At 33.5% G+C, this 16405-nt stretch overlaps 1 protein-coding gene across 1 annotated transcript in view; it reads left to right on the top strand.

Moving 5' to 3' along the window:
* LOC130447078 (uncharacterized) overlaps nt 1-16405 on the top strand; it is a 450284-nt gene that overhangs the window by 92916 nt on the left and 340963 nt on the right. The window contains exons 5-7 of the mRNA XM_056783735.1: nt 2497-2661; nt 10101-10275; nt 14627-14718. Of these exons, the coding sequence (XP_056639713.1) occupies nt 2497-2661; nt 10101-10275; nt 14627-14718 (432 nt within the window). The remainder of the gene's footprint in view (nt 1-2496; nt 2662-10100; nt 10276-14626; nt 14719-16405) is intronic.

The following is a 16405-nucleotide window of genomic DNA, read 5'->3' as shown; positions in this document are numbered from 1 at the left end:
TCTTATGCGACCGTGAAAAATTGGACTGCAAGCTTCAAAAGAGGTAAATTTTCTATTGAAGATGATGACCGATAGGGAAGGCCAGTTTCTGTGTCAGTCCCCGAAAATATCGATGCAGTTCATGATATGATTTTATTAGACCGTCGAATAGAAGCATCGCGTTCGATCTGTGCTCGATTTTAAAACGATGTATGTATATATTCTTCTTCTTTCCATGCCTTCTCCTAACGGAGGTTGGCGACCACCACTTTAAATGATTCTCTATCTTTTGCTTTGTGAAACAATTCTGGCACACTCATATTCGTCCAGTTTCTCACATGACTTCTTCTTTCTCCCGACACCCCGTCTACCATCTACCCTGCCTTGCATAATTGTTTGCAGAAGAATATACTTGTCTCCTCTCAGTATGTGACCTAAGTACGCTGTTTTCCTTTGTTTTATGGTCCGTATCAGTGATAGTTCTCTGCCTATTCTGGTTAGCACTTTTGCATTTGTTGTCTTTGCAGTCCATGGGATCTTAAGCATTTTACGATATAGCCAGAATTCAAATGCATCAAGTTTTTTTGTTATCTGAGCTTTCAGCATCCAAGTTTCAACTCCATATAATAATACGGACCATACGTAGTAGTGTACAAATCTTAATCCTTATACTTTATAGGTTTTATACTTGGTAAATGCCTTTCTTGCCATTTCGATTTTACTTTTGATTTCTTCGTCCATATTTAAGTCAGATGTAATTTGGGTCCCCAAGTATTTGTAGCTTGCTACCTTCTCAATTGGTCTTCCATCAAGATGTAGTTGGCAATTGTTGATTGTGTATTTAGATATAACCATGAACTTTGTCTTGTTTGTATTCATTGAGAGTCCCATTTTTTCACTCTCCCTGTTCACACATTCAAGCAAGGATTGCAAGCCATCAATTGATTCTGCCAGTAACACCGTATCATCGGCAAAGCGAATTGTATTTATTACTTCTCCGCCTATCTTCATTTCCTCTGTTCTTCCCCATAGTGCCTTTTTAAATATAACTTGAGAATATAAGTTAAATAGGACTGGCGACACCACACATCCCTGTCTTACTCCTCGCTCAACTGGTATTTCGTCTGTTAATAAGTCATTTATCTTTACTATCGCCGTCTGATTCCAATATATCTTTTTTATTAACGTTACATCCTTTGCATCAAGATATTTATACAGAGTGAGTTTTATTATCTCGGTATGATTTTTATAAATTTTTGTGTACAAGTGTCTTGTGATACGGCAGGTATTATGATGGTATTTACATTGTTGTCAGATATTTCCTTTTTCCGGTAAAATAATGAACTTTGTTATTTCAAATAAATCACCCATATTTTTCGCTTTTCGACATCATTAAGAAATACTCATTATTTTTTATCTAGTGTTTCCTATAGCTGAATGCCAAAAATATAATTTATTATTGTTGAGGTTTATTGAAAGTCATAATGCATCGTTTATCTGAAAAAAAAACAATTGATGTTTTAATGATATTCGGATATGGTGAAAGGTGTAGAAGTCAACAAGAAACGTGTAATATCTATAATAATTTATGTCCTAACCGAAATCCCATAACAAGATCTACTGTCAGTAAATTGGTAAAAAAATTTAACGAAACTGGTTAAGTAAAAGATTTATTCAAATCAGGGGGTAGAAAAACTGTATCAACTGAAAACGAATCTTGGAATGTTTGTGTTCTGTACCCTAACAGCAATAATAATGACCAACTAACTGGCTAAAAATTTTTTAAATGTCATGTTTTGCGATGAGGCCACTTTTTGTATTAATGGAAACGTAAATGGACATAATTGTAGATACTGGTCACGTAACAATCCTCGCTGGATACGTGAATCACACACCGAATAAACCGAAAAACTAATGTAAGGACTGGAATAATAGAGGACAAAATAAATTGTCCCTTTTTCATTGAGGGTACTTGTTTCCCACCGTATTGAGCTATATCGAGCAGACTTTGTGGTTAGATAACATTGGCCTCTAACAGTTCATATGCTGAGTTTTTTCCACATTCTCAAACACGTCTATGACTTTTCAATTCTTTCAAAATTTAGTTACAATATTTGACAATATACAAGATACTGTCTGCAACAATTTTTTAAAGTTGATGTCGAAGATTTTCTACATTTTGGATCAGTTCTAGAATGCAGTAATGAATACGTTGCTATCTCAAATATTAATGACCAGACAGTGTTCGCATTGCACATCGCTTCTGAATTAAAGCTGGCGCTGCACATGCCTTGTGCCCCGTGGACGAGCTCGACGACTTATGTGAACAGAAGTTCAGTTGTGGTTAAAACAGCGCCTTTATAACAAGCATCAAAGTTAATTTATTGCTATTTATCGAAACCGTTTCCTCGACTATATCAATCTACATATAAACATAGGTGAAAATGGCTTTATGGTGATGTTCATATTTAGTCTATACCTTTGAAGATTTTTTAACTATGGTATTTTGGTTTTCAGATGTTGAGTAGTATGGCGCCAATAGTACCAACTAAGATACTCGGCGATCCTGTCGAGTTAGATCGTCATCTTTCTGGAGAAGCTTTTGCGTATCAACCCTCTCCGTCCACATTTCACCGTGGGCCTTACATATATACTGGTCATCATTCAGAAGTTCAATTACAAGTGAGTTTTCATTAAACACATTTCATGTAGATCATAACATAATGCTAATTCTACGGTAAATGGAAGAAATTCAGCTAACGAATTTCAAACAACAACAATACCACTGACACATCTACTGTCATATAAGTAGACAACAAGTTATGCTATGAGTTTTAAGTAAACAGAAATTTTATTCTAAAGGGAACTAATGATAATAATGATTAGAAAATTTCTCTACTATACAGAATACTATCACATTATTGAAGCCTTTTTAAAACAGTTCTAACGATATTTATTTATAAAACTATAAGTCTTTTAAGTTTCAATTGTCTATTACCATAGGGGTCCTCAAGTTTTTGGGGCGAAAAAATCAATTTTTTTCTATAAACCACATCTATAATAAGTGTAGAAAATGTGTGCCAAATGATTTTTCAATATTCGAAGTGGTTCACAAGTTACGGCCCTGGAATGGAGCAGGTATACCTACGGAGCGTGCGTTACATCTAAACTACTACCTCAACCTTTTGCGAATTAGGCCCAAGTAAAGGGGAGTCGAGACCGTTGACAGACGCTTTCGAATATTGACTGAGACGCCGTGAAGCGTTGGTTAGTTCAGTTTTGTTTCGGCAGTTGCGATGATGAAAGTTTTAGTATAAATCACATACGCGAACTTTCAAACGCGTTTTTGTCGAAACACCATTTTTTGAAACGGCGACCACGATATTCCAGAAACTACTGGACCGATCTTGTTCAAATTTATACAGCATCTTTAGTATGTTATCGCCCAGAGATTGAACTAGGATTATCAAGATTGCTTCGATGGTTTTTTTTCTACGAGCGAAAAAATTCGTAAAAAATAGAATGTTATTTTCAAAAATGTATAAACAAGACAATTTTTGTAATTTAGAATTCATTCTAGTCCAATAGCTAGTCATAAATATAAAGATTAAAATGCCGTTTGGTTTTCTGATTTCGGATAAGCAGAACAGCCACAATTTTGGCCACCGTCAAGCACCTTTTTCACTTTCATGTCTTCCTGTCGGCCACTACAACTTTTATTCTATTATATATTTTGACTTAAAAAATTTGAAAAGCTTATTTAAATGTTCATAAAGATTATGCAAAAACAATGAGTTTGATTATATCAATGGTCCATTAAAAATTATCAAAAAATACGTGAAAAAACAGCCGAGAAACAAGAGGACCCTCTCAATTGATTTAGAAAAGACGAATGAAAATACAGTGCTTTTCAGATAAAAGTATCCACCTTTAATAACTTTTGTAATACTGGTATTTAGAAAAAATCCAAAAACACGTCAATTTATGTTGGAAGGGGCAAGCATTATGGCTTATTTAAACTTACTGGAAAAGCCACCCCCTCACCCCTAGCAGCATCCCCTTTATTTTTTTAAATTACTTTTCATATTTTTTATGTAAAATTTGGATACTCCTCTTTGAGCTGATTTCAAAAATGTATAATACTTGTAGGTTAAAGTGGTTAGTTTATGAGATAAACAATTTTTCTTTTAAGAGCACAAATTTTACTTATTATTTAATTTCACCTTATTTGCCTGTACTAAAATGGGTTGTACAAGAGTTCAAACTCTCTAATCTTTTTAACTGTGCTATTTATTATGAAGTTACAATAAGTGTTCAAAATGAGTACCATTCACTTCCATACAATGGTATAATCTATTTTGAAATGCCTCTCTGACATTGCTTAATACGGCTGGATTTAATTGTCGACATTCATTTTCTATCCTCTCTCGTAAATCATCCAGAGATTCTGGTTGGGTAGCATAAACTTTTGTTTTTAAATACCCCCATAAAAAGAAGTCTAGGGGTGTGAAATCCGGTGACCTAGGTGGCCACTCCATCATCTGCCCCCTTCTACCTATCCAACGAGCGGGGAATGTTTCGTTTAAAAATTGTCGGACAGGCATAGCATAGTGTGGGGGAGCTCCGTCTTGTTGAAATACCAGTAAATCATCGGAAAGGTTTTCATCATTTTCTATTATTGTTGTAATACGTGGGTCAACCCCTTCCCTGAGTAACTCAAGATATGATTCACCATTTAAATTTTCGTTGATGAAGAAAGGTCCGACAATGTGGTCACCTAGGATACCACACCAAACGTTTAACTTTTGGGGATGTTGTGTATGGAATTCACGCATAATATGTGGATCACTTTCAGCCCAATATCTACAATTATGCCTACTTACTAAGCCATTTAATGACCATGAGCATTTATCAGAAAAGCAAATATTGTTTAACAATTGTGGATTGTTATTAATAATTTGCGTCATTGATTCGCAAAACTCTAGACGACGATCAAAATCATCTTCATTCAACTCGTGCACCAACTTAACTTTGTATGGCTGGTACTTGAATTTATGTAGAACTCGGAAAACTGTAGAAGATGAAACACCGATCGCTCTACTTATTGTTGACAACGATTGGGGTTGTTGAGCCTCTAAGCTGACTTGCCCTAAAATTGCCACTTGGATTGCTTCGTTATTTACGAATCCCTCTCGCTTATGCACTTTATTGCAAACAGACCCTGTTGTGGTAAATTTCTCCATCAGTTGAATTACATACTTATGAGTTGCATGTCTTCCGTCATGTAATTCGTTAAATATTCTAGCAGCAGCTCTTGCACAATTATTATTTTCGTAGTATAAACCTATAATTTCAATTCTTTCTTACAAAGAGTAAACCATTTCAGAGAAACAAAATAAATAATGTATCAAATTACACTATCAATAGTGACTACAAATTCTAGTTGACAATGTCAAACTTTAATAAAAAGTAGAGTTTTTTGTTGTTTGGATTTTTTAAGTAGAATAAATAGCACAGTTAAAAAGAGTTTGAACTGTTGTACAACCCATTTTAGTACAGGCAAATAAGGTGAAAGTAAATAATAAGTAAAATTTGTGCTCTTAAAAGAAAAATTGTTTATCTCATAAACTAACCACTTTAACCTACAAGTATTATACATTTTTGAAATCAGCTCAAAGAGGAGTATCCAAATTTTACATAAAAAATATGACAAGTAATTTAAAAAAATAAAGGGGATGCTGCTAGGGGTGAGGGGGTGGCTTTTCCAGTAAGTTTAAATAAGCCATAATGCTTGCCCCTTCCAACATAAATTGACGTGTTTTTGGATTTTTTCTAAATACCAGTATTACAAAAGTTATTAAAGGTGGATACTTTTATCTGTAAAGCACTGTATAAGTGTAAATAACTGTTTTTTTTTAAAGTTTTTTGACAAGTGGACCGTACTTCTATTTTTATTGAGATATTCGATTATGACATGATAGATCTTCGCAAAATAAATATAGAAATAGAATATGGGTTAACTTTACAAAAGTATCCTGCATACAAAAAACTATATCTCCAGCTATTATCAACTATTTGGAAGTGGATTCTGAATTTCTTTCAAATTGTATATTAACAATTTACAGGGATTATTCACTTGGATATGAACTTTTATGAAATTTTTATAACAATTTATAAATACAGTTGAATTCTCTTATTTCATTATTTGGCTCTTATTCTGTTTCCTAAATATTCAGATATCTGTCCTATGTAAACAGCATCACAACTAACTAATTTTGAGATTATATTAGTTATATCCCTCACGACTAATCTTATGTTTATTAAAACAATTTAATGTCTATTAAAAAGGTCCTTCCACTTTATGTTTAGAATCTAATTTTCATGTTACGGATCACTTTTGTGTAATAATTAGTTATAATTTTTGATAAGATACAAGACATTTTGTAAATACATTTCAATTCATTCGCAACGTAGCAAGTAAGTAAAGAAGTTGTATATAAATGAACATCTTTGTGGTGTTTTTTGCAAAAAAATTTTATAGGGTGATGTGTATCTAGTAATCTGTAGCTCACTCTATTATGTACCTTTTCCAAAGATGGCAATTTTCCACCTTTTTCCGTTTCTATTTAGGGTACTCTTCTACCCCACATAGCCTTTTTAAGTTATTTTATTTATTGAACTGTGTAGACATATGCCTTGGAATTTTGTGTGAATTCCTTTCGTGCATGAAGGCATGGCCTCCGTAGTTCTCTGTGAACCCCCTATTATTTCATAAAAGTGTGGATTTCAAAAGAAAGACGGTTTGTTCATACTTTTTCTCTAAAGTGTGAATAATTAGTAGGTACTCCCAAACGAATTTGGGACGACACAAACCTAACAGATGAAGAACTAATGTATGTAATTTTAAAAATCACGATCCGGAGTATAAAGAATTTTTGATGATTACTGGGAGCTATAAAATGGATTAATGATTAAAGACTTAGTTCATTCGAGTAGTTTTATGCTATCTAAAGACGGAACTTGTTGGTCAAAGGTACCGTTCGAGGGTGAGAAGACAACAAGATAAGTAAAAACTCCGGGGCTGAAATGTATTAGTTCTGAAATCACTAGTATAAAAGGAGCATTTCTATTGTTGTTATGTCAAGATTGGACAGAAACAAATCATAAGGCCGAGGCATAAAAAAAATAGAATTTTGATCATCCGACAAATAAAAAGAAGTTTATTCCCTCCAACAACACTTTAATGACAGCTTTTATTGGCCTTGTCATTAGAATTGGTGCTTTGAAAAACAGTGGGGAACCTATAGAAATGTTGTGGTCTGGTGATCCTGCGTATACTCGCCAAATAATCCCAACAGCTATGGCTCGAGATTAATTCAAATTTATTACAATATTTCTTTGCTTCCATAATTTTTAAATACTAGAAGAATGGAAACGTGGCGATAAAATAACTCTGATCAGAAATGTTGTCGAAAAATTTGCTTCAAACTGCAAAATGGCACTAAATCCCAGTACCTATCTCTGCGTCGAGGAATAACTAATACCATTTTGAGAAAAGGATATATAATACGCTCTGAAGGTGTGGGCTCTTACATATCTAAAATGCAGCTGTACTTAGGCAAAACTTGATAATATAACTTATTCCTTGTACATAACAAACATGTTCTTTACATATAGGAAAGCAAAATAACCAGCCTGTAAAAAATCAAGGCGAAAGAGTGGTTATGGATATGATAGATCGTCTATCGGGTGGATACGGTATTACCTCCGAAAATTTTTTTACAAGTCTCTAACTGGCCGACAAGCTTTGGTATAAAAATATAACATTATGTGTTACACAACGAAAAAATGAAATCTTTATTCCCAAAGAACTTCTGCCGTTGGCATCTAAGCCAATAAGTTTGTCAATTTTTTCTTTTAGTAAGAATAGATCATTGTTTTTTATGTACCAAAAAAAAATGATGCAGTAGTATTACTTTCCACTGAACATAGTAATGATAAAATAAATGGAGAAGAAACATCATATAAATCCGACATTATCCTCCACTATGAGGGCCAAAGGGTGCAGAAAACGTAGTGGGTCATATGACACATCAGTATCCTACCAAAAGAAAGACGAATAGAAGGGCAATGGTAGTACCATTTACTTGATCGTCAGCTGTAAACCGATTCAGAATATGGCAATTAGCAAATCCAAATGATTAGCGGGCTGCTTGAATGCCCGACGAAAGTTTCTGTTTGGGTAAGAAGCTGGTAATAGAAAATAAAGGGCGCCGATACAAAACTGTACCAAATCTAAGAAATTCTATAAAGCAAATTATGCGAAATTTCCTTCCCGAATTGAATACGAGAAACGGAGGCTGTAGTAGTGAATCAGAAGGGAATCTTGATCGATCCGGGGAACGTTGCTACCTTTGTGAACGAAAGAAATATAGAAAAAGTAGCAACATAGTACAGAGCATTCTAAGAAACAATCACTTTGTGATGATTCTTAAATGTTATAAGTTCCCACATTATTGTAATATTTTAAGCATTAAACAATTAAAACTAATTGACACTTTGTCTCCTCGAGTCATTAGAACGTGTATTTGATGGGAAAATGACTGCATACCAACTTGCGATAAGTACACGTAGCTGAAAAGTGCTGAGGTATATAGGTATCTCATCAACCGAAGCAGTTAAGACATGATGTTAACCTCAAGTGAGACGTTATATTCTTAAGCTGCTTCAATCTTTGGTTCCACCAGGGTTGAGCTTTTTCACTTGTTTTGCTTATAGGACAAGCCATCAAGAGAATTTTATTTAGTTAATTTATAAACTTTTCTAGCTTTTCGGTGGGTTTGCCAGGAGATAAATTTAGCTTATACTTGTCATTTTTTTCCTTATTTTCTCTGTAAAGCTTTCTCACTCCGCTCCTTTCTATTGTCTATTTCTAATAACTTCGTCAACATAAATCCAAAAATTTTGTTTTTATTGATCAAAGGCCACATCTATATCGTTCTCCATCAAATACAACATCAAATCTTCAGTGGCCGCTTCGCAGTGGTGCAGAATACTTTGCACAACCTGCACCTTTTTCTAATGTGCTGTTTTTGGGTTTATTGGGAAGTCTCGATTTCAATGTGTCTAAACTAAATTTGAGGCTCCCTCAGTGAGGCCAGAGATTTGTGAATGGTGATGACCATTTTCTTGCTATTTCTGATTTCACTCGGGACCGATAAAATTACTCTTCAACCCTGAGAATTTATCTGCTGCTAGTTCACGTTTTTTATTATATTTAATATAGCCTCATCCTTTACTGGATGAGGCTACATTTTTGCGCCATCAATACCATATAAGTCAGCAATAGTCAACAGGATCTTCCTCTCCACTTCAATACACCTCGTCATTGTCATACGAAACTGATCAAACCACTATGACAACCAAAAGGGGTGGTTTCTACTATCGATTTGGTTTTTCAGCAGCTGGCAACCATTTCACTCCTCCCAAAATCTGACTGAGATCCGGCCACTTCCAAGGTGGTTTATGGTGATCCATGATGGTGATTCCCTTATTCGCAGCCTTTTTTTTTAGTTGCCAAATGAAAGAAAACCGATTCATTCGAATCTGAGTTTCCTCCCTCCCTTAATTTTATTAGCGTCAATCCCTATTTTATTGAATAGCGTTTTACTTGTATTACTATTATTCACTTTTCGCCTCAATTTTTATTTTTTCTCAAATATTTTTATGCATGACGAACCTCGAACGCTGGAGAATAAACGATTATTGTAACCATTTTAAAGTAAATTACAAAATAAGAGCAACGGGATACAGCTAAAATGATGATATAAAAATGTGAGATAGAATATTTAAGATAACTTGTGAATAGTTCTTGATACAAAATAATGTATTAACCAGCGAAGATAGAAACTCAAGAAAACTCCTCTGCTCCAATATGGAATAAAATTGAGCTCAAAAGTTATTCGCGTACCAAAAGTATGCCTAATGCAAGAAATAAAAATATTTCTTGTGCTCTTTGTGTAATCATAATTTCAAAATTCAATTTTCTAATTTCGTTGTGTAAAATTAAGTTGCATATTTGCAATTTTTGGTTGCGTCAAAATATTGTATTCTCATTTCAGGAATTGGTCCCATACCTGGCGAGAATAGGAACAGAAAATAATTTTCCAGAAGCACTTCCCATGACTTTTTCCTACCATGAACCAGAACTTCCCGAAACTGAAACGTATGAGGTAGAGCTCGAAAAAGATGATTTAGGACTTGGTATTACTGTTGCAGGATATGTTTGTGAAAAAGGTGAGTGATTTAAATCAATTTTTACTAGTTTTATATCTTAGACACCCTTTTCTTGGTGATGGTTTTAGCAAAAACTTTTATAGTTACCATTCTCGTGTTCTAGGTAGTTTCAATGTTTTATGTGCTCTGTGCCACTGAATTGAAATTTATCAGTTGATTGTAGAATGGATATTTATACCTCATGATGACACCGTTTTTTGTTATACCTCTATTGTAATTGGAATAATTATTTGATGATTTGGTGTATTGAATCATCAATGTTTTGGTGTGTTTATTGATATAGATTGCTAGTTTCAACTAACGCCGATAAATTTGAAACACTGTTATTGGGTTGCATGAGAAAATATTGAGTGGTATAACTATAGACTTCTGTACTGACAATTCACATTCACATTTATTTGTCAGTATTTTCAAAAGTTCACCATCAAGTAACATGATGATTTATTATTATCTAATTCCATTCAATCATTAAATTTCGATTTTCCGCTTCTAAAAAAACTTTCAAATATACGGATTTTTTTTTATTCAACTCACCAAAGACTGGAAAATTTTATGTGATACTTTTCTCAATAACATATTTTGCATTACTCATAATGTACTCAATTCAATATCAATAACTCAATTCTTGAATGTTTTCTTTTAAAAACTATTGAGTCGTGAAAATTACGATATAATCATAACTGTGACTTGGAAGGGGTAGGTGATTAAAAAGTATAGTTTTATATACAAAAGTTGATCCTATCCCGAAGTTTTCAGGAATATTCATAATTACGGAGAAAATAAATTCATTTTTCAATTTAGTATATTTCCATTGTATACTTGTTCCCACTACAGTGAAGATTTCTAGACTGATGGGGCTACTGAATATACCAAAAGCCATACAATTTATATTCCTAAAAAATATTTCATCACCCAATTATATTCTTATAAAATTGATAAAAAAATTGCACTATATTCAAACTATAATCTGAATTTAATATTTCAATTTCAATTCCATAGACATTGATATGAAATTTAGATGTTTTAGCATGAATGAATACGTCCAAAGGGTAGGTACTATATCAATTTTGCTCTCTGCTGTAGTTTACTTGCGGATTATTAATTACAACTACTAACCCCTTTGTTGACTTTAGTGAGAAAATGGAAATTCGCTCATATTCATTTAACAAATTCATGATAATTCTGTAGACAGACTAAAAAAAAATTGTCCAGCAACTTTGAAGAATTGTAAAAATAAATGATAATATTTGTGTTTAAACTGTTCACTTATTCTAAATCACTGTGACGACAATCCAATCAAATTTAACCATACAATTTAGATATCTGAATAATTCGAATATATGAATGAGTGTAAAAACCAATAAGAATTAAGCCCTGGCACTCTTCTTGATGATTGTTTTTAAATAACGTTCTGAATCCAAATATAATAACTGTCGTCTGCTTTCATCGACCACCATTCTCGGGGGAGCACCACACTTATATTTTTACCACTTTTTGATAAAAATAATAAATTTATTTCACTTAAAAGGGTAAAAAAACCTTTGTTAGCTGGGGATAATTATAAATAATAAAGATATGCTCCACTATTTAGTGCTTGTTTCCTTTTATACCCTGAGGTACAACTATCTCGTTCCAAAAAGTAGCAGTACTCCGCCAACGTGCTTACATTCCACTTCCTTAAAAATCTCTTCTCCATCTTAGCAATGTTTTGCTGGAAGCGTTCCCCGTTTACATCGGAGACTGCTCCTAAATTTTAAGGGGAAAAGTGAAGGTGCGAGTGAAGAAAGTGTACATGTTACATCTTGTACGTTAACAGGAATTCCTCGACGTGAGTCACATAATAATCATTTTTGTGGTCACCCAAAAAGTTTTGGAACGCAAGCCAAGCATGTTTTTCTTGTTGATTAGGTGTTTAATAAATGTCGAATTCTGATAATGTTTTCAATTTGGGAACCCACAAATCCAGGGGTAAATTTTTCTCGCAGTTCCAGTTCAGTACGATGTAATGATCCATTTGTAATCATGATAATTAGTTTTATCATGAATTCGGTTGATATGTTCGTACGTCTTCTTCATGTCAACAGAGTAGACAACTAAATTGATGGTAAGTCATTCTAATTTGCTAATAGGATGAGCTTATTTTCGACAAATCCACCTCTTAATTTGTCTGAGTCACATAACATCTTTAGCTCAGTCATCAATGAATTGGTACTGGGGTAGAACATTGGGCCTTTATCTTCCGAGAAAAGTCATCTTAGGTTCGATTTTCTGTTGTTGTGAGAAGATATTTTACGTCCTTTTCCAAGAGACTTCACTGTTGAATCCGCGCTCCAAGAAGTTGAGATTAGTCTTATGTATCTTCAAATCCCCGACGAGATCATCTATTCATGTAGGTGAGGTTCCGAAAAACTGAATTTGTATTTTATTGTAGTTTCTTCATACTTTCAAATAATAACAATGTTGTTATATACTTTAGACGTGGAAATGTATAGAAAATAAGTAAAAATATGTGAAAATAAGAAGAGGAAAACTCAGCTAATATATGGATTCAGTAGATCATTTTACATAAGAATTGTCAAGAATAGTTTCAGGGCCGGTGCAATAATATTGCACATAATAAGAAACAATCTGTAGGATATATTTAACCTAATATCTTTTTTGTTACTACAATTTGATGGAGTTTAATCTTTGCCACTCTTTCACTGATTACCAGAAACCTTGATTTATGATCTTGTTCTAATTTGTTTATAGAGATAAATATTAAATTCCCACAACTTAGATATCAATAATGAAAGACCAAACTGTCATTGATGTTACGGATACAATTTATCCAAAATATATAGTATAAAAGATGATTTTCGTAGAAAAGCATGCGAAGTCAGTATTTCGCGTTCTCAGCACGTCACTTCCAAATTTAATATTAACATTAATTGTACAGTTTGTATCACTACTTATATTTACTCCAGAAGTTGAAACAACTACATCTAGTGTTTCTGAATAATGGTTATTGCCTACATTCAAACCAGATACTATATCGCCAGAAATTTAGAGTTGGAAATTTGCTTCTTTTTTTCGATAGAGTCTTCTATATGTCCTTCCGCTACTGTCGTGGAATTTCATCCACCGTGACGTTTACGTCCCAGTATTAGCAAGCATTTAACTTCTCCGAAAACAGTGACCCGTGTATGTTTCAGGATTAGGTAATCTGAGATACTTGGAAATCATGGAAATCATACTAGGCATTTTCCCAATTGTATGCACTCAAACAACTAGTGCGGTGCACTTTCTGTTTACTCTAGAATATACGACGATTATTAATAATATGTTTTGGTCGAAGAGCTGCATATTTAAGAAAAATTTTCATGAAATCAATATTAGTAGCAGTGAAAACACGCTTCTTATCCGTCTTGGTATCAAGAACAGTTACTATTAATACAACATTCTCTTCCCGAGCATCTTCAATGATCGTTTTTACTAACTCATCTCGTCGTAAGGCACCAGATATTCCCATTATCAAAACTACCTACAAAATTCAGTACAATAATTAAAAAAAATTGTAGATGACATCTATTAACACTTACCTAGAAACGCGTAAAAAAGACTTTTTTGCTCGATAACCTACTGCTTTTTTTCAGAAATGATATTAATCTTCAAAACTGCTTCATAAAGTTGAACTTTTTACAATATTTGATTTCTGCATCAAATAAGCCAATAAAATGTTTTCAGACATCGTCTTAACATTCTGTTTGTCACACTAATCTTTAAACTCGCCGTAATATTTTTTTGTACTGCCGTTTAGATTTTTCGGGTATTAAAACGGAATGCGCCGAATTTACAACGCTCTTGAGTTCCGGAGGAGTGGAAGGTACTGAAATATCGCTATCAGTATTGGACATTTTGAGTTTTGTCAAGAACTGTCAAAATATTTTGTATATATTGAAACATCATTTTCATAGCACTTAGTAACATTGTTAAATAAATTGAACTAGAGCAATAATATATTTATTATCGATTATCTAGTTTAATAATTTCAATGCTATGGCCGCGAAACTTTTTAAAGACCTCAAGATATTTTTGGATCAAATCGACTGCTGCGTCTAACAATGAACTCGGTCGGTTCACCTAGAATTCTTCTTTCTAAAATTCTTCGTAGTACCATATTACTTTGAACAATTATGTTTGAAATGCGAAAATACCAGATATAAGTTGAAATTTAATTTCTTTTCTTTAAAAAAAAATTTAGAATATGAAATTATCTGAAATTTATCTAAAATATATTCTTCGGATGAATCATTTTCTAGGAAATTGATGCATAATCTGAGTTTAGTTATTATTGTTTGTTTGATTTCAGAGGAAATCTCGGGGATTTTCGTTAAGAGCATAAGTCAAGGAAGTGCCGCAGATTTGACGCAAAACATCAGGATAAACGACAGAATTGTTGAAGTAAGTAAATTTCAAATAATAATTTCTTCAAATAAGCTAATATTTAATACGATACACAAATTAACAGCAAATATGCTTAAACGAATCATATCAATTATACATAATACATGAGGGCTCAAATTAACAAATTTTTAGATTAACAGGGTAACGAATGCGTGCAGTTGACTGCACTCTATGGAAGGCTATATCGCTTGTTGAAATAATTCAGGTGTCTCTCTCGTTGAGTTCAGGTATAAATGATGAGTTAGAAATGGTATTTGGTCCGATATTGGAGTTGAATTCAGATTCTCCATGGAAAATCATTTATTTTTCTTCTAAGGAATTTATGGAAACTAATTGATTAAGCAAATATTTCCAAAAAATATTTTAATTCAAACTAAATAGTTAAAAATAAATAATTGAAGTAAATGCGATTTGACCTGAGAATCTTCAAGAATTCTTCATAATGGGAGGTTTTAATTTAGAAATTTTCAGGAGATTTGGAATTCGTTCGAAGAAGTAGAGTAGTGAAATACTGTAGCGAATGCTCCCAAGATAACTATCATTCTTTATCGCAATAAGTCCATAGATACAATACCGCTTCCATCTTCTTTTCAGCTTATCGTACTTCACGTATATTTTCCTCGTAGTACTACCAGTAGCAGTCAGCAAATCACAGTCTAAAGGGTTTACGCAGACATCCCTCTTATGATACCAAATTCAATCCACTGATTTCCTGTGATATTACTCAATATACAGTATGCTGCAACTTAAAGGAATAATTTCGTTGTAATGCTCTTTCTTCGTTACTTTATGATTTGATATCAAAACTGAGGTACCAGTTTTTTGATCGTGGTATGCGCCAATAGCTCCGTGAAGAAAATGGAACACTCTAGGAGTTAGTATGATGATGACGAATACTCTGGGTACGGAATATAAAAAAGCAAAACAACGGTTAAACACAATTTTCTTCATTTCAAACTAAAATAAAAATGAACTATATTCGAAAATACATCACGAGAAACAATGCTGAGAAAAGCTACGATAATAAAAGCATTATTACCGAATAACTGTTAAGTGAGGCACAAACGGTTACTAAATGGTGCGACGAAACGGAAACGGGTGCGTCCAACGAGCGGGGTTGAGCGGCGTTTAAATACTTAGCTTTCAGTCGGTCATAGTCTACGGTAACGCCTGCGGTTCTCAAATCTTCCATTAGCAAATCACCGCATGCGCGTTTATCAATTCCGGTAATAACTTTACAAAGTGTCTTCCTATTCGGTTGTCTGAAGGCCCTGACACAACCACCACTGAAATGCGATATCAATTTGTCTGAGTAATTGATGCTAGTATTTTTATAAAAAATTATAAGGTCTTTATATAGCAATAAATTAAGTGCTCAAATTGTTCAGCTTTAGCTGGAATATAATGAGAATAACATGCCGTGATCTAAATCTTCCGGAGTTATTTGTGTAAATATCTACTGATATTTTGTGGTCTAATTTGGTATACTTCAGTCAAATCAGGTAACTTGGGTGGGATTTCTATTTTTCTTCTTTGACCTTAACACTGAGTTGGAAAGACGTTGTTCAAGTTGTTGCGCACCAAGTTAGCATAGTGTTGCCATAAATCATTTCTGTTTGGAAGCAGCTTATTCCATTCGAGAAGTAAGAAGTTCTGGATAAATTCTAAATATCGAGGATCTGTT

This window comes from Diorhabda sublineata, chromosome 7 (genome assembly GCF_026230105.1).
Source record: "Diorhabda sublineata isolate icDioSubl1.1 chromosome 7, icDioSubl1.1, whole genome shotgun sequence".
Lineage (NCBI taxonomy): Eukaryota > Metazoa > Arthropoda > Insecta > Coleoptera > Chrysomelidae > Diorhabda > Diorhabda sublineata.
This window is presented reverse-complemented; position numbering and strand designations above follow the sequence as displayed.